This window comes from Oncorhynchus masou, chromosome 21 (genome assembly GCF_036934945.1).
Source record: "Oncorhynchus masou masou isolate Uvic2021 chromosome 21, UVic_Omas_1.1, whole genome shotgun sequence".
Classification (NCBI taxonomy): Eukaryota; Metazoa; Chordata; class Actinopteri; order Salmoniformes; family Salmonidae; genus Oncorhynchus; species Oncorhynchus masou.
The window spans coordinates 49,152,716-49,177,563 of record NC_088232.1 but is presented as its reverse complement, the minus strand read 5'-3'; the positions used below and the strand labels follow the sequence as shown (position 1 = coordinate 49,177,563).

Sequence of the window (24,848 nt, the reverse complement as noted above, 5' to 3'; positions counted from 1 at the left end):
CCATGATTTTGGAATGACATGTTTTGGAATGGCCATGTATGTAATTTTTTGTAATTTCACAAAGTAATAATTCATGGATTATGACGTGTTCATATGCTATCTGGGGGCCCGACCCCCCCCCCCCCCCCCCCCGCCCTGTGGGGGCTGCATGCTACGCTACAGGAAGGTTCCCACTGTTATCATGCTAATTCCAGCAGAGGTCAATAGTATTTATCAAGGACAGACAGTACTGTAAAATAGTGCTACCAAAACCTTGTCAACACTTTTATCATAACTTATTTCAGGGGTGAACGCAAAACAAAAGTCCCATTTTCTACCAAGATAAATCTCAATAGAAATTTGAAGTGTTATTGTCATTTTATTGCCAGTTTCACCTGACCATCAGTTAGGATAATGGCTTCTTGAATGACAAACTGTTTGCAAATGACTGCGTTCATCACTTGTTCTTTACTGCATTTGACACAGGCTTAGCCACCAGTGAGGATCCTTACTGCTCAGAATATATTGAATCAATATATTCAAGATGCATTGGGAAAACTAAGCTTTCACACACACACACACACACACACACACACACACACACACACACACACACACACACACACACACACACACACACACACACACACACACACACACACACACACACACACACACACACACACACACACACACACACACACACAGAGAGAGAGAGGTCTGGGAACAGTCTTACATGTTAACCTTATCAGGTTAAAATAAACAATGATTGTCTTTGATCTATAAACTATGTCATAATGTTGTCCATCAGGCAAGATCAGAACTTATTCTGTGCAAAAATATATACAATCTACGTTTAAAAAAGTACAATACATTTTGTTACGTGACATTTAACATTCTATGTACATAAGAGGCATACAACACGGATATAATTTACCTTTAAATCTCCTTTAAAAATCTTAGCCAAAGATTTGTAACAGTAGAAAAGACAGTCCATAACATCCCATGACTACAGTATATATCTATCAACACAGAGGGACACTTGAAAAAATAGTTTTTTTGTCATATGAATACCGTAACTTGAGTTCTGAAAGTTTGGCGTGATACAATTGGCTTGGAAAGACAAACCCTGTCTTCCCTACATCAACAACAGTCAAAAACTACTTAAAAAAAACCCCTGAGGGCCCAGTGTTTATCCTGACCACATTACCTGACCAGGAAAAACGCCATAAGAAATCACAGCGATACAGTATCTACAGTCATGAATCACAGCGATATCTACAGTCATGAATCACAGCGATATCTACAGTCATGAATCACAGCGATAACTAGTCATGAATCACAGCGATAACTAGAGTCATGAATCACAGCGACAACTAGTCATGAATCACAGCGACAACTAGTCATAAATCACAGCGACAACTAGTCATGAATCACAGCGATAACTAGTCATGAATCACAGCGATAACTAGTCATGAATCACAGCGATAACTAGAGTCATGAATCACAGCGATATCTACAGTCATGAATCACAGCGATATCTACAGTCATGAATCACAGCGATAACTGGAGTCATGAATCACAGCGATAACTAGTGTCATGAACCACAGCGACAACTAGAGTCATGAATCACAGCAATAACTAGAGTCATGAATCACAGCGATAACTAGTGTCATGAACCACAGCGACAACTAGAGTCATGAATCACAGCAATAACTAGAGTCATGAACCACAGCAATAACTAGAGTCATGAACCACAGCGATAACTAGAGTCATGAATCACAGCAAAAACTAGAGTCATGAACCACAGCGACAACTAGAGTCATGTATCACAGCAATAAATAAAGTCATGAATCACAGCGATAACTACAGCTATGAGTTTTCCCTGGTTAGGTCATATGGTTGAGAAAAACTCCATGCCCTAACGATACATTTCTGATGGTAAGTAGGGAAACCACCATCAGATCAGTTCAGTGGCGTCTCATATGTAGAAGTAATTATCTCGGCTAGCAGGACTAGCTAGGTTGTCTGTGCTGCTCTCTGCAGTCACTGACTGCTCTGACTGTGGCTCTACATCAGAGTCGCCTGCTGCCTTCATCGTACTTGACAGCGATGGCTCCGCGTCTACCAGCATCTCCCCGTCGCCAAGGCTCAGTCCACACGCGGCCTCTGTTTCCACGGCAACCACCTCCACCATCTCCCCAGAAGACGATCCAGGGGGCGTGTCCTTTGACTTGGCTTTAGCCCATTGGACAGCCAGTTTCTCGATCTCCAGGTGTAAGTCTTTGTTATGTTCTTTCCACTGGCAGTACTTCTGGGACGTCAGCTCAGAGTCCTCCAGCACCTTGTTGATGAGCTGGAGCTCTGCCTCTTTATCCTAGAAGCACATTGAGAACAGATGGCCATTTACATTAACAAAAATTCACAGAAAGTTCACGCAATGAATGGAGACTGAGGGACAGTGCAAAAAATCCCACAGTGTTCAGTGTTCATATTAGGTCACTATAGCTAAGGCCAGAAATTTCCCCTGGCTACGTGACCTAGGGCCAGTCAGGAGTTTCCCATGGCTACGTGACCTGGGGCCAGGGCCACAGTGTCTCCTGACCCCTCCTGTCTCAGCCTCCAGTATTTATGCTGCAGTAGTTTGTGTCGGGGGGCTAGGGTCAGTTTGTTATATCTGGAGTACTTCTCCTGTCCTATTCCATGTCCTGTGTGAATCTAAGTGTGCGTTCTCTAATTCTCTCCTTCTCTCTTTCTTTCTCTCTCTCGGAGGACCTGAGCCCTAGGACCATGCCCCAGGACTACCTGACATGACTCCTTGCTGTCCCCAGTCCACCTGGCCGTGCTGCTGCTCCAGTTTCAACTGTTCTGCCTTATTATTATTCGACCATGCTGGTCATTTATGAACATTTGAACATCTTGGCCATGTTCTGTTATAATCTCCACCCGGCACAGCCAGAAGAGGACTGGCCACCCCACATTGCCTGGTTCCTCTCTATGTTTCTTCCTAGGTTTTGGCCTTTCTAGGGAGTTTTTCCTAGCCACCGTGCTTCTACACCTGCATTGCTTGCTGTTTGGGGTTTTAGGCTGGGTTTCTGTACAGCACTTTGAGATATCAGCTGATGTACGAAGGGCTATATAAATACATTTGATTTGATTTGTTTTGACTTATATTTGGAATAAGGAGGAGGAATGGAGGTTAAAAAAAGAGAGTCAAAGGAGGTCAGACCGGGAGAGAGAGGGAGAGAGAGAGAGAGGGGAAGAGGGTGAACTTGAGTCAGTTAAAAATGGTGGGAAAAAGGGGAGATGGTTTGTTAAAGAAAAATGGTAGAAAGTGTAAGCAGAGTGAGTTGAAGACAGGAGGAGAAATGGAAGTGAATGAAGGTGTATCGGAGGTGGTAGGTGGTTCTCGGAGCCGGAGGCTTGCACCAAGGGTCAGGATAAAGATGAGTCTGATTGTAGGACTGAAGTTTTTGGGAGAAGTGGACCCTTGCCCTTTGGCTGATCCATTTGTGGTTTAAGGGCGGGTGAAAACAGAGTTGGGTGCTGTGGAATCGGTGAGGGTAACCAGAAGTGGTTTGTTTGTGTTTCTGCTGGTCAGAGGGAGCAGGCGCTCTGCGTTAAATGAATGGGGGCAAGAGATAAGCATTTCACTGTAAGGTCTACCTACACCTGTTGTATTCGGCGCATGTGAAGAATAAAATTAGATGGGAATAGTTTTTCCCCCAAGAAAAGGGCACAATTGAAAGTGATTACTGGGGTAGCGGTAAATGTGAAAGCTGACAAACTAAAGGGGAAGATTCCCGGGACAGAAATGTCCCACGCGAGAGAGGCAGGTTGAGGCTCCCAGGGTTAGAGTAGAAGTAGTTGCCATATGCTGAGAGAGTGAAGAAAGTAGAGGAAGATGGGTCAAGGGGGAGGGATCCTGAGAGGAGTGGTGTGAGTAGTAGATCTGTATCAGTACAGAGGGATAAACCAACAAGTGATATATGTTTCAGTAAGATTGGATTTTTAGCGTCTGTAAGTCGCATGTAGGATGTGGTGGCAGCTGCAGAGAGGTATTGGTGTGTGAGACTTAATAACATCACAGGAGTTACAGGGTGTGTTAAGTGGTGGTGTCCCATCCTTTCAGGTGGTTGGCCTGAAGTAGGACTAAATAGATTTAAATAGTGGAGTATGGTGTTTATTTATTGATTTTTGTATTTTATTTTTAGTGAGTGTAGTGTTAGATGGTAGGGTATTTGTTTATTAAAGCTTAATTTTTTTCAAGCTAAGTACAAGGGAGTTGGCAGTCTAGTAGGTGGCGGTTGGTAATGCAACATTTATTGGATGCCATTTACCGTTAAACCTCATCGAATAAGAAGACTGAAGGAGGAGATATTACTAGAAACTTACTAGAAACTAACATTTTATCTGTGGATTAATTATCAGAGTAGAGGACCTTGTGCATTTCAGGTAAAATACCAAACCCAATGTTTATATCCCAGGACAAATTAGTTAGCAACAGTACGCTAGCTATCTAAATGGCCATGAATGTTTCATGCATTTCGACCTGTCCCCAAATTAATATAGGTTGTTCAGAGTTCGTTGTGTCTTGTGTGGCTGGACAAAATCAACATGCTCGCGATGGCACGAGCGTGCCTGGTCTAGTCAGCATGTTAGTCCTCCATACGGTCATGGTCATCTGTCATCTCTGTACACCACTGCCTCGGGGCTTCTTCTCCATCCTCAACCTCTGGACAGTTGGCATAAGCGAAACAAAACATTGAGCTAGCCAAAAACCAACCGTCAACTTCAGTCTTGAAAACGTGCTGGATTCAAACTATAATAAGCTAAATCAATAGTTCATTCATAAAACAAAAAGTTAGTAGGGAAAAATGCTATAAAAACAATTATTTATTACAAATACTAACAACATTTAAAGGAGCGCTCTGCCTTGGTGACCTCAAGGCAACAAATACGACATGAGATCACATAAGTAGCGCACTTAAGCAAAAGGAGGGACACTGCATAGTTGGAGAGGCTTTAAGCTCTGAGGCTTGACCCTAACCTTGAGTGTGCTCTGCAGCGCGCGGAGCGTGTGGGCCTTCTCATTGATGACCGGGTTCTTGTTGCGCCGGATGAAGGACTTTCGGAAGTGGTCTTGGGTCTGTGGCTGCTTGCTGCCGATCAGGGACACGCCGCCCTCCTTCAGTCCGTGGAACAGCACGTCCATCTCATCCTCTGGAGCTCCTGGTGGGAGGAGAGAGAGAGGTTGAGAGAGGGAGAGAAAGATGTGGCTGTAATTGTATGTTTGAATGCATTTCAAGATTTCCACACCATTAAAAGTTTGACATTTTATTATTGCTAATGGTATATTTGAAACATTGGAGAAAGACGGCAGACAACATGGAAGGATGAGACAGGTGACGTCCCCAGGACATTGGAGCAATCTGGGAGAAATTAAATAGATGATCAGCTAATTGACTACCCTTATATGACTCTTCTGTCACCTTGTGGTGAAACAGAGAAGTGCTCTACTGTACCTGGGCTTCTGCTGAGCCCTGTGGGTGGAGCGGGAACCTGAACCTTGTTCTTCTTCTCTTTCTCCTCCTTCTCCTTCTCTTTCCTGGCCCGAGGCAGTGTGTTGGACAGAGTTTTCTGGTGTCCAACAAACACAACATATTAGATTAGTATGGAACCTCACTAAACAACATATTAGATTAGTATGGAACCTCACTAAACAACATGTTAGATTAGTATGGAACCTCACTAAACAACATATTAGATTAGTATGGAACATCACTAAACAACATATTAGATTAGTATGGAACCTCACTAAACAACATATTAGATTAGTATGGAACCTCACTAAACAACATATTAGATTAGTATGGAACCTCACTAAACAACATATTAGATTAGTATGGAACCTCACTAAACAACATATTAGATTAGTATGGAACCTCACTAAACAACATATTAGATTAGTATGGAACCTCACTAAACAACATATTAGATTAGTATGGAACCTCACTAAACAACATATTAGATTAGTATGGAACCTCACTAAACAACATATTAGATTAGTATGGAACCTCACTAAACAACATATTAGATTAGTATGGAACCTCACTAAACAACATATTAGATTAGTATGGAACCTCACTAAACAACATGTTAGATTAGTATGGAACCTCACTAAACAACATATTAGATTAGTATGGAACCTCACTAAACAACATGTTAGATTAGTATGGAACCTCACTAAACAACATATTAGATTAGTATGGAACATCACTAAACAACATAATAGATTAGTATGGAACCTCACTAAACAACATATTAGATTAGTATGGAACATCACTAAACAACATAATAGATTAGTATGGAACATCACTAAACAACATATTAGATTAGTATGGAACATCACTAAACAACATAATAGATTAGTATGGAACCTCACTAAACAACATATTAGATTAGTATGGAACATCACTAAACAACATAATAGATTTGTATGGAACATCACTAAACAACATATTAGATTTGTATGGAACCTTGCTTTTTTATGAGTGAACACACAGAGAGAGAGAGAGAGAGAGAGAGACAGAGAGAGGTAGAGAGAGAGACAGAAAGAGAGAGGTAGAGAGAGGGAGACGTAGAGAGAGGTAGAGAGAAGAGGGAGACAGAGAGAGAGAAGAGAGGGAGAGAGAGAGAGAGAAAGAGACAGAAAGAGACAGAGAGAAATAGGTAAAGAGAGGGAGACATAGAGAGAGGTAGAGAGAAGAGAGGGAGACAGAGAGAGAGGTAGAGAGAAGAGAGGGAGACAGAGAGAGGTAGAGAGAAGAGAGGGAGACAGAGAGAGGTAGAGAGAGAAAGAGAGAGAGGTAGAGAGAGAAAGAGACAGAGAGAGAGGTAGAGAGAGAAAGAGACAGAGAGAGGGAGAGAGAGAGACAGAGAGCAATAGATAAAGAGAGGGAGACAGAGGGAGAGGTAGAGAGACGTAGAGAGAAGAGACAGAGAGAGAGGTAGAGAGAGAGACAGAGAGAGGGATAGAGAGAGAGACAGAGAGAGGGAGAGAGAGACAGAGAGAAGTGGGAGACAGAGAGAGAGGTAGAGAGAGGTAGAGAGAAGAGAGAGAAGAGAGAGAGAGAAGGGGGAACAGGTGTGATGGACGAGAGCGATCTGCCTTGGACATTTATTCAACAGCATAGTTTTTCTACCAGGACAAAGTAAGGGGCCCCTATAGGTATGAGTCAGTAAGATTCTCATTTACCGGTACAATGATGGCCTGACAAGTGGGGTAATAAATAAGATACAATAACATAGTATATTATAAGACAGTCATCACAATATGAAAGGACTGAGACACTTGTTATCCACACCAAGAGAGAGAGAGAGAGAAAGAGAGAGAGTGTGAAAGTGTGTCTCTCTCATCACCGTGTAGATCTTGTTTCTGCGTGGTGAAGGAGAAGACCCCTCATCTTCTGACTCCGTCTCACTGTAGCACTCTGTCCACAAAGACACAATCAACCTTATCATTAGAACTTCCGCTTGTCCAGACCTGTTGTTCTAGTTTGAAAGACATTTGGATGGTTACCCAGACACAGATGAGACTCTCCATTGAAACGTGTTAGTCCAGGAGGTGTAGGCTGGGAAATGAGGTTGTAATGTATTTTTGATTTGGCTACTATCAAGGAACACAATAATAAGAAAAACGGTGATAAAATATATATTTATCCCATGAAATCTCATGAAAAGTTTCTCCTACCCTCTTCGTTGTCCGGTGGTCCTTTGTGGAACTTCTTGTGTTTCTGTATGGCTGTGATCAGACAGTTGATCCACCTGCAGAGGATGAGACAGTGTTCATTGCAAGGGCCTATATATTTTTTTAAATTCCACCTTTATTTAACCAGGTAGGCCAGTTGAGAACAAGTTCTCATTTACAACTGCGACCTGGCCAAGATAAAGCAAAGCAGTGTGACAAAAACAACAACAACACAGAGTTACACATAACAAACGTACAGCCAATAACACAATCGAAAAATCTATGTACAGTGTGTGCAGATGTAGAAGTTTAGGGAGGTAAGGCAATAAATAGGCCATAAAGGCAAAATAATTACAATTTAGCATTAACACTGGAGTGATAGATGTGCAGATGATGATGTGCAAGTAGAGATACTGGGGTGCAAAAGAGCAAGAAGATAAATAACAATATGGGGATGAGGTAGTTGGCTGGGCTATTTACAGATGGGCTGTGTGCAGGTACAGTAAGCTGCTCTGACAACTGATGCTTAAAGTTAGAGAGGGAGATCTAAGACTTCAGCTTCAATCCACTCATTGGCAGCAGAGAACTGTAAGGAAAGGCGGTCAAAAAAGGAATTGGCTTTGGGGATGACTAGTGAGATATACCTGCTGGAGCGCGTGCTACGGGTGGGTGCTGCTATGGTGACCAGTGAGATATACCTGCTGGAGCGCGTGCTACGGGTGGGTGTTGTTATCATGACCAGTGAGATATACCTGCTGGAGCGCGTGCTACGGGTGGGTGTTGTTATCATGACCAGTGAGATATACCTGCTGGAGCGCGTGCTACGGGTGGGTGCTGCTATGGTGACCAGTGAGATATACCTGCTGGAGCGCGTGCTACGGGTGGGTGCTGCTATGGTGACCAGTGAGATATACCTGCTGGAGCCGGGTGGGTGTTGTTATCATGACCAGTGAGATATACCTGCTGGAGCGCGTGCGTGCGGTGGGTGTTGTTATCATGACCAGTGAGATATACCTGCTGGAGCGCGTGCTACGGGTGGGTGCTGCTATGGTGACCAGTGAGATATACCTGCTGGAGCGCGTGCTACGGGTGGGTGCTGCTATGGTGACCAGTGAGATATACCTGCTGGAGCGCGTGCAACGGGTGGGTGTTGTTATCATGACCAGTGAGATATACCTGCTGGAGCGCGTGCTACGGGTGGGTGTTGTTATCATGACCAGTGAGATATACCTGCTGGAGCGCGTGCTACGGGTGGGTGTTGTTATCATGACCAGTGAGATATACCTGCTGGAGCGCGTGCAACGGGTGGGTGTTGTTATCATGACCAGTGAGATATACCTGCTGGAGCGCGTGCTACGGGTGGGTGTTGTTATCATGACCAGTGAGATATACCTGCTGGAGCGCGTGCTACGGGTGGGTGTTGTTATCGTGACCAGTGAGCCGAGATATTTACCTAGCGAAGACTTATAGATGACCTGGAGCCAGTGGGTTTGGTGATGAAAATGTAGCGAGGGCCAGCCAACGACAGCATACAAGTCGAAGTGATGGGGAGTATATGGGGCTTTGGTGTTAAAACTGAAGGCACGGTGATAGACTACATCCAGTTTGCTGAGTAGAGTGTCGGAGGCTATTTTGTCAATTACATCGCCGAAGTCAAGGATCGGTAGGATAGTCAGTTTCACGAGGGAATGCCGGGCAGCATGAGTGAAGGAGGCTTTGTTGCGAAATAGGAAGCGGATTCCAGATTTAATTTTGGATTGGAGATGCTTAATGTGAGTCTGGAAGGAGAGTTTACAGTCTAACCAGACACTTAGGTATTTGTAGTTGTCCACATATTCTAAGTCAGAACCGTCCAGAGTCGTGATGCTGGACGGACGGGCAGGGGCGGGTTGCGATCAGTTGAAGAGCATGCATTTAGTTTTACTAGCATTTAAAAGCAGTTGGAGGCCACGGAAGGAGTGTTGTATGGCATTGTGGCTCGTTTGGAGGTTAGTTAACCCAGTGTCCTAAGAAGGGCCAGATGTATACAGAATGGTGTTGTCTGCGTAGAGGTGGATCAGAGAATCACCAGCAGCAAGAGCGACATCATTGATGTTTTCAGAGAAAAGAGTCGGCCCGAGAATTGAACCCTGTAGCACCCTCATAGAGACTGCCAGAGGTCCGGACAACAGGCCCTCCGATTTGACACACTGAACTGAGAAGTAGTTGGTGAACCAGGCGAGGCAGTCATTTGAGAAACCAAGGCTATTGAGTCTGCCGATAAGAATGCGGTGATTGACAGAGTCGAAAGCCTTGGCCAGGTTGATGAAGACGGCTGCACAGTATTGTCTCTTTATCGATGCCGATTATGATATCGTTTAGGACCTTGAGCGTGGCTGAGGTGCACCCATGAAGGTAGAAGGTACGGTGGGATTCGAAATGGTCGGTGATCTGTTTGTTAACTTGGCTTCTGAAGATTTTAGAATGGCAGAGCAGGATGGATATACAGTGGCGCAAAAAAGTATTTAGTCAGCCACCAATTGTGCAAGTTCTCCCACTTAAAAAGATGAGAGAGGCCTGTAATTTTCATCATAGGTACACTTCAACTATGACAGACAAAATGAGAAGAAAAAAAATCCAGAAAATCACATTGTAGGATTTTTAATGAATTTATTTGCAAATTATGGTGGAAAATAAGTATTTGGTCAATAACAAAAGTTTATCTCAATACTTTGTTATATACCCTTTGTTGGCAATGACAGAGGTCAAACGTTTTCTGTAAGTCTTCACAAGGTTTTCACACACTGTTGCTGGTATTTTGGCCCATTCCTCCATGCAGATCTCTTCTAGGTAGGAATCCGGAGATGTGGTAGAGAAAAAGCAGTCCGATATGCTCTGGGTTGATATCGCGCTGTGCAGACTGGCAGGTCTTGACTGAGCTGAGGCTGGCTGGTGTCCGACTTAACAGTGAAGACCCCTAGCAGTGGCTAACTGACTACTAGCTAATAGCTAGTTAGCTGGCTAGCTGCTGATGGGGGTTCCGGTTCTAAAGTATAAAAATAGCAGATCTGTAACATATTGGTTGAGGCGGGTTGCAGGAGAGTATATTCAGTCCATAGATGCAAAGTGAGATTAAAATATATACTGGAAAACAATAAGGACAACGATATTTACATGGGACAAGTCAAAACACACGTCTGGTTGCTACGCCATCTTGGAAAAGCTTCATAAAGCTAGTAGGAGTTCTGATCTAGGATCAGTTTTGCCTTGTAGATCATAATCAATTAGATTACATGGATGGCAGGGGGGGTCTTATCCTAGATCTGCACTTAGAACATAAAATCTTTACTTTCAATTGGAACAACCCTTGCACTATGTAATTCTCTGCCTGTTTCTGTAGTACTGACAAACCAACACAAGGTGGGAGCATAGACTATCATATTCGCTCAGTAGTCAGTACTCTTGAAGTAGCCTACCTCGCTTTACCTCACCTGAAACTATCAGTGGCCCGCCAACAAACTGTCACCTGCCCACTAACAAATTGTCAGTGGCCTGTCAACAAACTATCAGTGGCCTGTCAACAAACTATCAGTGGCCTGTGTGGTAGAGATAATGCCACTGCCTTAAAATGTGTGCATTTGTATTTGTGGGAGAGAGAGAAAGAGGGAGAAAGAGAAAGAGGGAGAAGGAGAAAGGGAGAAAGAGGGTGTAGCCACCAGATCGTGGCACACAGAGACAACATCTGTATTATGTTTCAGAGCCAGACAGAGACAACATCTGTATTATGTTTCAGAGCCAGACAGAGACCGCAATGGAGAGATACAGTCGAGTGTTGTCTCCATCACACAGCTGTGGTGTGTGTATGGTGTGTGTATGGTGTGTGTGTGGTATGTGTATGGTGTGTGTGGTATGTGGTGTGTGTGCGTGGTGTGTGGTGTCAAACAACCACAGACATTATCCTATCAAAATGTTCCAATATATTCCAAATCACTGGGACGTCTCTGTCCTCGTTTCTATGGGGAATCTTCAGTTGTGTATTTTCTGCCAGGCTTTCTTAAATTAATCATTGAAATATGCAGGAGACCTGTAGGGAAGAGAACAGCGTATGTGTATGTGTGTGTATTAGCAGTGTATATTGGAACCAGGAGTTGGAACCCAAAGTTATTTTCCAATCTGAACAGAACAATTTTTTTTTTTTTTCATTTCACTCCACTGTTCCGACCAGCTAAATAAAATTCTGAACCGGTTCGAACCCCCCCCCAAAAAGTACTGATTTATATCATTCCTTTCTGTTCCTTTTTAAATTTTAAAATCATATTTTTTTTTTACATATAGCTTGACATTAAATTCCTTCACCAATCATGCAGTGTGGATAGAGCAATGGAACGGGCAAACTATAGTTCACTGAGTTGTTTACATGTGTGATGGAAAGAGAAGTGTCGGGTGCGAGAGGCAACTGAAATTTTGCGGGTGGGGATCCGCTATTGGCTCTTTGAATTGTCAATAGAAGTCGATAGATAGCGTTTTGCTGTTGCCACAACGACGTCACAGCACCAATTTGCCTGGCTGCGGTACAGCTGCAGTCCCCAACGTAGCATTTTTCAGCTGGCAGGCAGACACTGGAAGAAGTTTCTGAGTGACAGAGGGAGGGCTTTGCATAGGTGCTTTGTTGCAAGATGGCGCCGACAGAGATGGTCTCCTTGCTTCGAGTCCTCAGGAAACTATACAGTATTTTGTTTTTTTAATGTATTATTTCTTACATTGTTAGCCCAGAAACTCTTAAGTGTTATTACATACAGCCGGGAATAACTACTACATATAAAAGCGACGTCAACTCACCAACATTACAACCAGAAATACGACTTTCCTGAAGCAGATCCTTTGTTCGGGCCACCACCCAGGACATTGGATCTAATCCCAGAGGCCGACCCAAAACAACGTCGCCGCAGAAGGGTAGACGGAGCGGGCTCCTGGTCAGACTTCGGAGGCGTACACATCACCCACCGCTTCCGAGTATATTACTCGCCAATGTCCAGACTCTGGACAACAAGGTGGACGAAATTAGGGAAAGGGATGCCTTCCAGAGAGACATCAGAGATTGTAACATTCTCTGTACACGGAAACAAGGCTCTCTCGGGATATGTTGTCGGAGTCTGTACAGCCACCGGGATTCTTCATGTGTCGCACCGATAGAAATAAACATCTCTCTGGGAAGAAGAAGGGCGGGGGTGTATGCTTCATGATTAACGACTCATGGTGTAATAACAACATACAGGAACTCAAGTCCTTTTGGTCACCTGACCTAGAATTCCTTACAATCAAATGCTGACCACATTATCTGCCAAGAGAATTCTCTTCAATTATAGACACAGCTGTGTATATCCCCCCCCCCCCTCTCAAGGAACTTCACTGGACTCTATGTAAACTGGAAAACATATATCCTGATGCTGCATTTATTGTGATATTGGGATTTTAACAAAGCTAATTTGAGAACAGGGCTACCTAAATTGTATCAGCACATTGACTGTAGCACGCAAGCGGGCAATACACTGGACCACTGCTACTCTAACCTACCCTAACCAGAAACAGTGGATAGATGGTGGCATTCGCACTGAAAGCACGAACCACCGCATTCAACCATGGAAAGATGACTAGGAATATGGCCGAATGTAAACAATGTAGTTATTCCCTCCGCAAGGCAATCAAACAAGCAAAATGTCAGGGACAAAGGGGCTACAGGCATGTGGCAGGGTCTACAGGCTTACAAAAAAGAAAACTAGCCACGTCACGAACACTGACGTCTTGCTTCCAGACAAACTAAACACCTTCTTTGCCCGCTTTGAGGATAATACAGCGCCACCGACGCGGCCCGCTACCAAAGACTGCGGGCCCCCCTCTCCTTCTCCGTGGCCAACGTGAGTAAGACATTTAAACGTGTTAAAACTCGCTAGGCTGCTGGCAATCAGTGCAAGCGCAGACCAGCTGGCTGGTGTGTTTACGGACATATTCAATCGCTCCCTATCCCAGTCTGCTGTCCCCGCATGCTCCAAGATGGCCACCATTGTTCCTGTACCCAAGGTGGCAACGGTAACTGAACTAAATGACTATTGCTCCTTAGCACTCACTTCTGTCATCATGGAGTGCTTTGAGAGACTAGTCAAGGATCACATCACCTCCACCTTACCTGTCACCCTAGACTAGAGGTCGACCGATTAATCAGCTTGGCCGATTTCAAGTTTTCATAACAATCAGTAATTGGCCTTTTTGGTCGCCGATTATGGCCGATTACATTGCAATCCACGAGGAGACTGCGTGGCAGGCTGACCAGCTGTTATGTGAGTGCAGAGTCAAAAGGACCTTGTGGCTGCAATGAGCCAAGGTAAGTTGCTAGCTAGCATTAAACTTATCTTATAAAAAACAATCAATCTTCACAATCACTAGTTAACTACACATGGTTGATGATATTATTAGGTTAACTAGCTTGTCCTGCGTTGTATATAAACACACAATGCGGTGCCTGTTAATTCATCACTGAATCACAGCCTACTTCAACTTCGCCAAACGGGTGATGATTTAACAAAAGTGCATTGCCGAAAAAAGAACAATCTTTCCACAAATGTACCTAAACATAAACATCATTGCCTTTCTTAAAATCAATGCACAGAAGTATATATTTTTAAACCTGCATATTTAGTTAAAAGAAATTCATGTTAACTAGGGAAATTGTGTCACTTCTCTTGCGTTCAGTGCAAGCAGAGTTACGTTATTTGCAACAGTTTTGGCCGCTTGGCTCTTTGCGAACTGTGAACTAATTTGCCAGAATTGTACATAATTATGACATAACATTGAAGGTTGTGCAATGTAACAGCAATATTTAGTCTTAGGGTTGCCACCCTAATACGGTTCCGTATTTCACTGAAAGAATATACGTTTTGTTTTTGAAATGAAAGTTTACGGATTTGACCATATTAATGACCAAAGGCTCGTATTTCTATTATATTATAATTAAGTCTATGATTTGATATTTGATAGAGCAGTCTGGCTGAGATGTGGTAGGCAGCAGGAGGCTCGTAAGCATCCATTCAAACAGCACTTACAGCGTATGCCAGCAGCTCTTAGCAATGCTTGAAGCACAGCTCTGTTAATGACTTCAAGCCCATCAACTCCCACGATTAGGCTGGCAACACTAAAGTGCCTAAAAGAACATCCAATAGTCAAAGGTATATGAAATACAAATGGTATAGAGAGAAATAGTCGACGCGTCATAATTCCTATAATAACTACAACCTAAAACTTCTTAACTGGGAATATTGAACCACCAGCTTTCATATGTTCTCATGTTCTGAGCAAGGAAATTAAACGTTAGCTTTTTTATATGGCACATATTGCACTTTTACTTCCTTCTCCAACACTGTGTTTTTCCATTATGTAAATCAAATTGAACATTTCATTATTTATTTGAGACTATATAGATTTTATTTAAGTATTATATTAACTTAAAATAAGTGTATATTGTTCATTCACCACTGTTGTAATTGTCATTATCACACACACACACACACACATATATATCTAATATATATTTATTTTTTTAATCGGAAGTTTAAATCGGTATCGGCTTTTTTTGGTCCTCCAATAAATCGGTGTTGAAAAATCATAAATCGGTGGACCTCTACCCACTTCAGTTTGAATGCCACCCCAACAGGTCCACAGGCGATGCAATCGCAATCACACTGCCCTATCCGATCTGGACAAGAGAAATACCTATGTAAGAATGCTGTACATTGACTACAGCTCAGCATTCAACACCATAGTACCCTCCACGCTCATCACTAAGCTCGAGTCCCTGGGTCTCAACCCTGCCCTGTACTATTGGGTCCTGAACTTTGACGTGCCGCCCCCAGGTGGTGAAGGTAGGAAACAACATCTCCACTTTGCTGATCCTCAACACTGAGTGCGTGCTCAGCCCTCTTCTGTACTCCCTGTTCACCCACGACTGTGCGGCCATGCACGCCTCCAACTCAATCATCAAGTTTGCAGATGACACAACAGTAGTGGGCTTGATTACCAACAACGACGAGACGGCCTACAGGAAGGAGGTGAAGGCACTCGGAGTGTGGTGTCAGGAAAACAATCTCTCACTCAACGTCAACAAAACAAAGGAAATTATTGTGGACTTCAGGAAACAGCAGAGGGAGCACCCCCCCTATCCACATCGACGGGACAGTAGTGGAGAAGGTGGAAAGTTAAGTTCCTTAGGGTACACATCACAAACTGAAATGGTCTACCCACACAGACAGTGTGGTGAAGAAGGCGCAACAGTGCATCTTCAACCTCAGGATGCTGAAGAAATGTCGCTTGTCACCTAAAACCCTCACAAACCTTTACAGATGCACAATTGAGAGCATTCTGTCGGGCTGTATCAACGCCTGGTACGGCAACTTCACCACCCTCAACCGCAAGGCTCTCCAGAGGGTGGTGCGGTCTGCACAACGCATCACCGGGGGCAAACTACCTGCCCTCCAGGACACCTACAGCACCCGATGTCACAGGAAGGCCAAAAAGATCATCAAGGACAACAACCACCCGAGCCACTGCCTGTTCACCCCACTACCATCCAGGAGACAAGGTCAGTATAGGTGCATCAAAGCTGGGACCGAGAGACTAAAAAACAGCTTCTATCTCAAGGCCATCAGACTGTTAAACAGCCATCATTAAAACAGAGGCTGCTGCCTACATACACACTCAAATCATTAGACAATTTAATAAATGGATCACTAGTCACTTAAAACAGTTTAATAATGTTTACATATCTTCCATTACTCATCTCATATGTATATACAGTATTTTATACCATCTATTACATCTTGCCCAACCCGCTCGGCCATCGCTCATCCATATATTTCTATGTACACATTCTTCTTCCTTTTACATTTGTGTGTATTACGTAGTTGTTGTGAAACTGTTAGATTACTTGTTAGGTATTCCTGCACTGTCGGAACTAGAAGCACAAACATTTCACTACACTCGCATTAACATCTGCTAACCATGTGTATGTGACCAATAACATTTGATTTGTGTTTTTTTGTGGGACTAGAAAAAAATGCCCAGAATGTAAAATAACGTTTTTAACTGATTCCAATGCTTTAAAAAGAATGGTTATGTTCTGGTACAGTAAAGATCACTTTCATTCCCAGATCTGATTCTGTTAAACATTTTTTTGGGGGGGGGTTTCGGTTATATTCCCTGAACCAGTTTCAACCAGATGTGTTCATAATTCGTCACACCTACTTGGTCATGTCATTGACATTCTCGGCGGCAAAGAAGAAAGTCTGGAAGCGCTGGTGGCACATTTGGAAGACACTGGGGAGAGAGAAAGAAAGACAGACACAGACAGACCGGAGGAGAGAAAGAGAGCGGGGAAGAGAGAGATAGGCAGTTAGGATTAAGTTAGCTCCAGGGTTGAGCGTTCTGAGATATTAAATTGCTATTTGAACCCAGACTACAGTACTTCCCACAATAAGTTGGGTGAATTCTGGCCCATTCCTCCTGACAGAGCTGGTGTAAAAGAGTCAGGTTTGTAGGTTTCCTTGCTCACACACGCTTTTTTTTTAGCTCTGCCCACAAATTTTAGATAGGATTGAGGTCAGGGCTTTGTGATGGCCACTCCAATACCTTGACGTTGTTGTCCTTAAGCCATTTTACCACAACTTTGGAAGTATGCTTGGGGTCATTGTCCATTTGGAAGACCCATTTGCGACCAAGCTTCAACTTCCTGACTGATGTCTTGAGATGTTGTTTCAATATATCCACAATTTTCTTACCTCATGATGCCATCTATTTTGTGAAGTGCATCAGTCCCTCCTGCAGCAAAGCATCCCCACAACATGAATCTGCCACCCCTGTGCTTCACGGTTGGGGTGTTGGGATGGTGTTCTTCGGCTTGCAAGCCTCCCACTTTTTCCTCCAAACATAACGATGGTCATTATGGCCAAACAATTCTATTTCTGTTTCATCAGACATGAGGACATTTCTCCAACAAGTATGATATTTGTCCCCATATGTGCAGTTGCAAACCATTGTCTGGCTTTTTTTATGGAGGTTTAGGAGCAGTGGCTTCTTCCTTGCTGAGTGGCCTTTCAGGTTATGTCTATATAGGACTCATTTTACTGTGGATAAAGATACTTTTGTACCTATTTCCTCCATCATCTTCACAGGGTCCTTTGTTGTTGTTCCGGGATTGATTTGCACTTTTCGCACCAAAGTACTTTCATCTCTAGGAGACAGAATCGTCTCCTTCCTGAGCGGTATGACGGCTGCGTGGGCCCATGGTGTTTATACTTGCATACTATTGCTTGTACAGATGAACGTGGTACCTTCAAGCGTTTGGAAATTGCTACCCAGGATGAACCAGATTGTGGAGGTCTCCAATTTTATTCTGAGGTCTTGACTGATTTCTTTTGATTTTCCCATGATGTCAAGCTAAGAGGCACTGAGTTTGAAGGTAGGCCTTGAAATACATCTGCAGGTACACCTCCAATTGACTCAAATGATGTCAATTAGCCTATCAGAAGCTTCTAAAGCCATGACATCATTTTCTGGAATTTCCCAAGCTGTTTAAAGGGCACAGTCAACTTAGTGCATGTAAACTTCTGACCCACTGGAATTGTGATACAGTGAATTAGAAGTGAAATAATCTGTCTGTAAACAATTGTTGGAAAAATGACTTGTGTCATGCACACAGTAGATGTCCTAACCAACTTGCCAAAACTATAGTTTGTTAACAAGAAATTTGTGGAGTGGTTGAAAAACTAGTTTTAATGACTCCAACCTAAGTATATGTAAACTTCCGACTTCAACTGTATCTCATCACACTAGATACTATGTGGCAAAGGTACTCACTACTTCCTCTAGACACTTCATGTGGCAAAGGTACTCACTACTTCCTCTTGTGTTCTCCTGCGCTCTCTATGTTGTAGCTGGAGATATGAACCAGGCCCTCTGCTTTCTCCTCCTGGCAACGACAAACAAATAAATAGGTTAATCAACCACAACTACTGCTGCCATGATAGTAAGTAAGTAGCCTTGTCCGAGCCAAAACGGGCCACAGGGTAGGACCCTATTTCCTGTTTCTGTAGCGTGAGGCAGCTTGATGTACAAGTGCACCCCCTGGACGCAAGTCTATCGCAGTGCCTTAACCCCAAATAATGCTGAGAGCCAAGCATTTTTAAAGTCTGTCGGGGATCGAACCCCCAACCTTCCAATCTCAGGGAGGACACTGGTGCGCTGCTGCCATGATAGCCTGGTTAAACCAGACTGAACCCTACAAGCACAGTGTTATCTCTGGTTCACTCAGGCTACTTATCACAGTAAACAGGGTCTAAAAGACAGAGAGAATGACAAATCACACTGCACAGTGGAATCCTGTCTAGGCTGGTAAAACGGAACTGTACAACTACATGCAAATAACACTATCACTGTGAGTCATTATTGGGCCTCTATAACATTACATGCATAATGATATGCTAATATGATATAATAGCATATGACATAATTGCAATTTAACTGTACATTGACGTGAGCAGATCCTCTGTCAAGTCGCCATGGTTCCCCATTCATCATGATGGACAATGTTCTGTTTTACACAATGCATTCCTATCTGAATGGTCTGTAATGTTGCACCATCCCAAACAACCATTGTTCTGTCACTGTTACCATGTTCTAGAAGTAAACCTATGATAAAGTAGGTCTGTGTATAGAGCCATCATGGTTGAGCGTTGTGTGCGCATCCCTACATCAAAAAGCTCTGTAGCTCAAGTTTATTTATTTATTTTACCTTTACTTAATTTGACAAGTCAGTTAAGAACAAATTCTTATTTTCAATGAAACAGTGGGTTAATTTACCTTGTCAGCTCAGGGATTTGATCTTGCAACCTTTCGGTTACTAGTCCAATGCTTTAACCAGTAGTCTACCTGCCACCCTGAGTCTGGACCTTGACAAACTTAAACAGTGAGTGAGTCATGACCACGAAATCACCAGACTGATGGCTATAGCTTCGATCAACAAGTATATTATTCTTCTGGGTTTATCTAGCTCTATTTGGGATATTTTATCTTGCCTCGCTGGCTTGGTAGTTTGCTCGGTTATCAATCCTCTGATGCACATTTGTGACGTTGTAGGCGAAAACGATCTGATTACGTAAAAAAAAGCTGTATTTGAAGTTACACGTTATCGTATCAACAGAGAACTTTCTGATTCCCAACTGAGCGCTCAGCTTTTCACGGCACAGAGTCCATATGTTTATCATCCCTTTTCCTGTCCTTTGTTGTTGGATGATGGGATTGGTGGTGGTGGTGGGGGGATTGGAGGTTCTCCAACTATCCTAGCTCCCTCTTATGCATGTGCCAACTCTCTCCGACATGTACAGCATCCTATCTATCCAGAAAATGCTTGATTTGACCATTTCTATGAGCAACGATGAGGTAATTATGAATGTGTTCACCTGCTGGCTGGTATACCAGTAGAGAGTGGGGCCCTTGAGGACGAACCAGAAGCGCTGCCATTTCTGGGTCATGAACACGCTGCTCTCCTTCCTCTTCTTCCACAGCCAGCCGTCACAGTCGGGCTGAACCAGCTCACGACACGACACACGGCGCCTGCTCGTCGCTGTACTCTTGCCTGGGGGGGGGGGAACAGAGAGAGAGAGAGAGAGAACAGAGAGAGAGAACAGAGAGAGAGAGAGAACAGAGAGAGAGAGAACAGAGAGAGAGACACAGAGAGAAAGAGAGAGACAGAGAGAAAGAGAGAGACAGAGATAGAGACATAGAGAGACAGAGAGAGAGAGAAAGAAAGAGAGAGAGACAGAGAGAGAGACAGAGAGAGAGACAGAGACATAGAGAGAGAGACATAGAGAGAGAGACATAGAGACATAGAGAGAGAGACAGAGACAGAGAGAGAACAGAGAGAGAGAGAGACAGAGAGAGAGAACAGAGACAGAACAGAGAGAGAGAGAGAGAACAGAGACAGAACAGAGAGACAGAACAGAGAGACAGAGACACAGAACCGAGAGACAGAGAGAGAGAGAGAGAGAGAACAGAGAGAGAGAGAACATAGAGAGAGAGAACAGAGAAAGAGAGAGACAGAGACAGAGAGAGAACAGAGAGAGAGAGAGAACAGAGACAGAGAGAGAGACAGAACAGAGAGACAGAGACAGAGAGAGAACAGAGAGAGAGACAGAGACAGAGAGAGAACAGAGAGACAGAGAGAGAGAGAGAGAACAGAGAGAGAGAGACTATGTTCATACCAAAACAATCTCAGTGACATAATGTGGGAAATACATAGTAAATACATAATCTAAATAAGGAAGGTCGGGAAAAGTCCATTAAAACAAAGACCTACCTTTTGTAGACATCTTTTTTGGTTCTTTATCCTCCTATAAGGGGAAAACAGAACAGTCTTATTCAAATGTTCAAGTCTAAATTGTGTCTGCAACTACAGCATGGAATAAATCTGTGACGAAATCTGTGACGAAACACCGAAATCAGTCAAATAAATGTTCTATGTGAAATGTATGACGAAACAGAGGGTGTGTTTCTCGCTCACCCCGTGTCCGCCCATCTCAGGGCAGGAACTGACGCTAGCTCTGGCTAGCTCTAGTACCCGGGGGGATGGACTACTGGGGGGCGCAGGGCCCTCTCCCCTGGGTCTGGTGCTGAACCTGGACCCCTTCAAACTATTGGTCTCTCCTAGGACACACACACACACACACACACACACACACACACACACACACACACACACACACACACACACACACACACACACACACACACACACACACACACACACACACACACCGGTGAGAAAACCTTGTATACGACACGACAACGGTTAATAAGGCCTTACAGATCCATATCTCACAACTGTGTTCGACTAACATTTAGTCTCCAACAGTCCTACTTGAACTGCTATGTATTTACTGGGGTCAGGATCTCTCCAGTATCAACTGGTTGTGGATGCCGAGAGTAACTTAACAGGACCCTGATAGGCTATCTACAGAAACATGTTATGGCGATCAGCGAGGGGTACTTCGTTCTGATACTAAATGTAATGATAGCTACATAGCGACACTTGTTCTAATGAAAACAAGGGGGAATCAATTAGGTGACTTTTATGATTATTTCTTGTAGATGCCAGGTAGGCTAAGCCTTATAAAATATATCCTAATGGCCTATGTGACCTGGCACGCTTTATACCCAAATATGGTCATGTCTATGGTTCTGACCTGCAGACAGATATGAGAGCTCCCCCTGGTGGTGGGGGTGTGAGGTGTATGTCTGGCTGCTGTCCAATCCCCTGTCATTGGACAGCTCCGACTCCTCCTGGCCCATGTGCTGGCTCACCACTGGCCCCTGAACCGCTGCCCTGCATACAGAGAGAGGGGACACACGTCATCACACCAACACAATTATCACCCAGGCACCCGGAGAGGCAGGTAGCCTAGTGGTTAGAGCGTTGGGGAGGTAGGGAGGCGGGTAGCCTAGTGGTTAGAGCGTTGGGGAGGCAGGTAGCCTAGTGGTTAGAGCGTTGGGGAGGCAGGTAGCCTAGCGGTTAGAGCGTTGGGGAGGCAGGTAGCCTAGTGGTTAGAGCGTTGGGGAGGCAGGTAGCCTAGCGGTTAGAGCGTTGGGGAGGCAGGTAGCCTAGTGGTTAGAGCGTTGGGGAGGCAGGTAGCCTAGTGGTTAGAGCGTTGGGGAGGCAGGTAGCCTAGCGGTTAGAGCGTTGGGGAGGCAGGTAGCCTAGCGGTTAGAGCGTTGGGGAGGCAGGTAGCCTAGCGGTTAGAGCGTTGGGGAGGCAGGTAGCCTAGCGGTTAGAGCGTTGGGGAGGCAGGTAGCCTAGCGGTTAGAGCGTTGGGGAGGCAGGTAGCCTAGCGGTTAGAGCGTTGGGGAGGCAGGTAGCCTAGCGGTTAGAGCGTTGGGGAAGCAGGTAGCCTAGTGGTTAGAGTGTTGGGGAGGCAGGTAGTCTAGTGGTTAGAGTGTTGGGGAGGCAGGTAGCCTAGTGGTTAGAGTGTTGGGGAGGCAGGTAGCCTAGTGGTTAGAGTGTTGGGGTGGCAGGTAGCCTAGTTGTTAGAGCGTTGGACTAGTAACCGAAAGGTTGCAAGTTCATATCCCCGAGCTGACAAGGTACAAATCTGTCGTTCTGCCCCTGAACAGGCAGTTAACCCACCGTTCCTAGGCTGTCATTGAAAATAAGAATTTGTTCTTAACTGACACCACCACTAACACTACCTACACACATCACCCTCGTGGGTGGCAGCCTTGTTCAACAACACCCACACTCTCCTCTGCCCTCTGGGGTGGCAGCCTTGTTCAACACCACCCACACTGCCCTCTTGGGTGGCAGCCTTGCTCAACACCACCCACACTGCCCTCTTGGGTGGCAGCCTTGCTCAACACCACACACCCACAGAGAGAAGGAGCACACTACACCATCACCAAAGAAGAGTGGGAGGGGCCAACAACTAACACATTACTATAGAAACCTGAAGCAGGAAATAAAAACATAACAAAGATGGGTTGGTTGTTTAGCAACAAAACCAACGCGTGTGCCACTATGAGGCTAAACAGACGTGGTTGGCTTACACTGTTGCCAACATGTCAACTATTTCATCGCCAATGTTTATTGAAAACAAATATATTTCAGCCATATTAGCATAGATATGACATCAGTCAAAACAAGACATGATATCAAGAACAAGATGAAACAAGTCACTTTTACCCCCCCCCCCCCCCCCTCTCCTCATAGCAGTTCCTTGTCATGGTTGCTAACAATCTGGTCATCCAGAACGACAACACCACAGACTCCTGCCCCATAGAAGCGCGCGCATCATTTTTGGTGACGTTGTCATCTAACTCATCTACATAAAAGTTAGGCTATTTTTAGAGGTCTGAACTCATAGCAATTTTAGATCATTGCACAGGTTATAAAAGCTATTGACAATCTCTCATTTTAGGGTGAATTTGTCATTTAAAAATGCTCTTAAGTGTGGAATTATAATTTGAACTAAATACTTCTTAGAAAGTCAGAACTAGTCTCAACTCCCATAGGATATCAGTCAAATGTCTTTCAGGAAGTAGCACAAAACATAGTATAATTTAGTACCCTAACTCACTGTTGGTTTCCTGTTGAGTGTACTGTGGTTTCCTGTTGAGTGTACTGTGGTCAATGACAGCCTACGGCAGCCTTTACGGCATTTGCAACATTGACTTTGTCACACAGCCATTGGTCCATTACAAAGTCATGCCGCCTGTTGCCGACAGGTCAGACAAGTTTGTGCGAGAGGAAACATTTTGGATATTTCTTTTAAAAATCACCCATTATAGACAGGAAAATGCTTTAGACTCTTTAAAATGCTTAAAAATGCTCTCTCCATTGAAAAAATGCTCGACTTGATTCGATAAAGATTAAAAATATGTTCAAATGGTTGTTTCAAAATGCTGTATTTCCACCAGTGGAGGCTGTTGAGGGGGAGGATGGCTTATAATAATGGCTGGAACCGAGTCAATGGAATGGCATCCAACACATGAAAGGGAAAGGGGGGATACCTAGTCAGTTGTACAACTGAATGCATTCCACTGAAACGTGTCTTCCACATTTAACCCAAACCCCTCTGAATGTAGGAGCATTGGGCCAGTAACCAAAAGGTTGCTGGATCAAATCCCCGCGCTGACAAACCATGTGTTTGATTTATTTGATACCATTCCACTCCGCTCCAGCCATTACCACGAGTACGTCCTCCCCAATTAATGTGCCACCAACCTCCTGTGATTTCAACCCTATCTGAAGGAGTAGTAATACCTGTCTGATGTGTGTGTGTGTCCTGTGAGTGTTTGTCCGTGTGTGTGTCCTGTGAGTGTGTGTGTTATGTGTGTGTGTGTGTGTCCTGTGAATATGTGAATATACCATCCACAGCAACTCACCCAAGCTTCCCCCATTTCTCCTTCACCAAAATCCAGATAGCTGATGTAATGAAAGAGCTGCAAAATCTAGACCCCTACAAATCAGATGGGCTAGACAATCTGGCACCCCTCTTTCTAAAATTATCCGCCGCAATTTTTGCAGCTCCTATTACTAGCCTGTTCA

The 24,848-nt window shown here is 44.2% G+C and overlaps 1 protein-coding gene across 1 annotated transcript in view; it reads right to left on the bottom strand.

The window, feature by feature from the left end:
• Nucleotides 1-428: 428 nt before the first annotated feature.
• The window catches only part of LOC135508453 (connector enhancer of kinase suppressor of ras 1-like), a 91,374-nt gene continuing 66,954 nt past the window's right edge, over nt 429-24,848 (bottom strand). The window contains exons 10-20 of the mRNA XM_064928647.1: nt 21,994-22,133; nt 21,312-21,454; nt 21,108-21,141; nt 20,212-20,387; nt 18,649-18,722; nt 17,000-17,071; nt 7,733-7,806; nt 7,402-7,472; nt 5,505-5,619; nt 5,030-5,211; nt 429-2,356 (exon numbers count right to left, since the gene is read on the bottom strand). Coding sequence (XP_064784719.1) covers nt 1,961-2,356; nt 5,030-5,211; nt 5,505-5,619; nt 7,402-7,472; nt 7,733-7,806; nt 17,000-17,071; nt 18,649-18,722; nt 20,212-20,387; nt 21,108-21,141; nt 21,312-21,454; nt 21,994-22,133 — 1,477 coding nt within the window. The 3' untranslated portion in view covers nt 429-1,960. The remainder of the gene's footprint in view (nt 2,357-5,029; nt 5,212-5,504; nt 5,620-7,401; nt 7,473-7,732; nt 7,807-16,999; nt 17,072-18,648; nt 18,723-20,211; nt 20,388-21,107; nt 21,142-21,311; nt 21,455-21,993; nt 22,134-24,848) is intronic.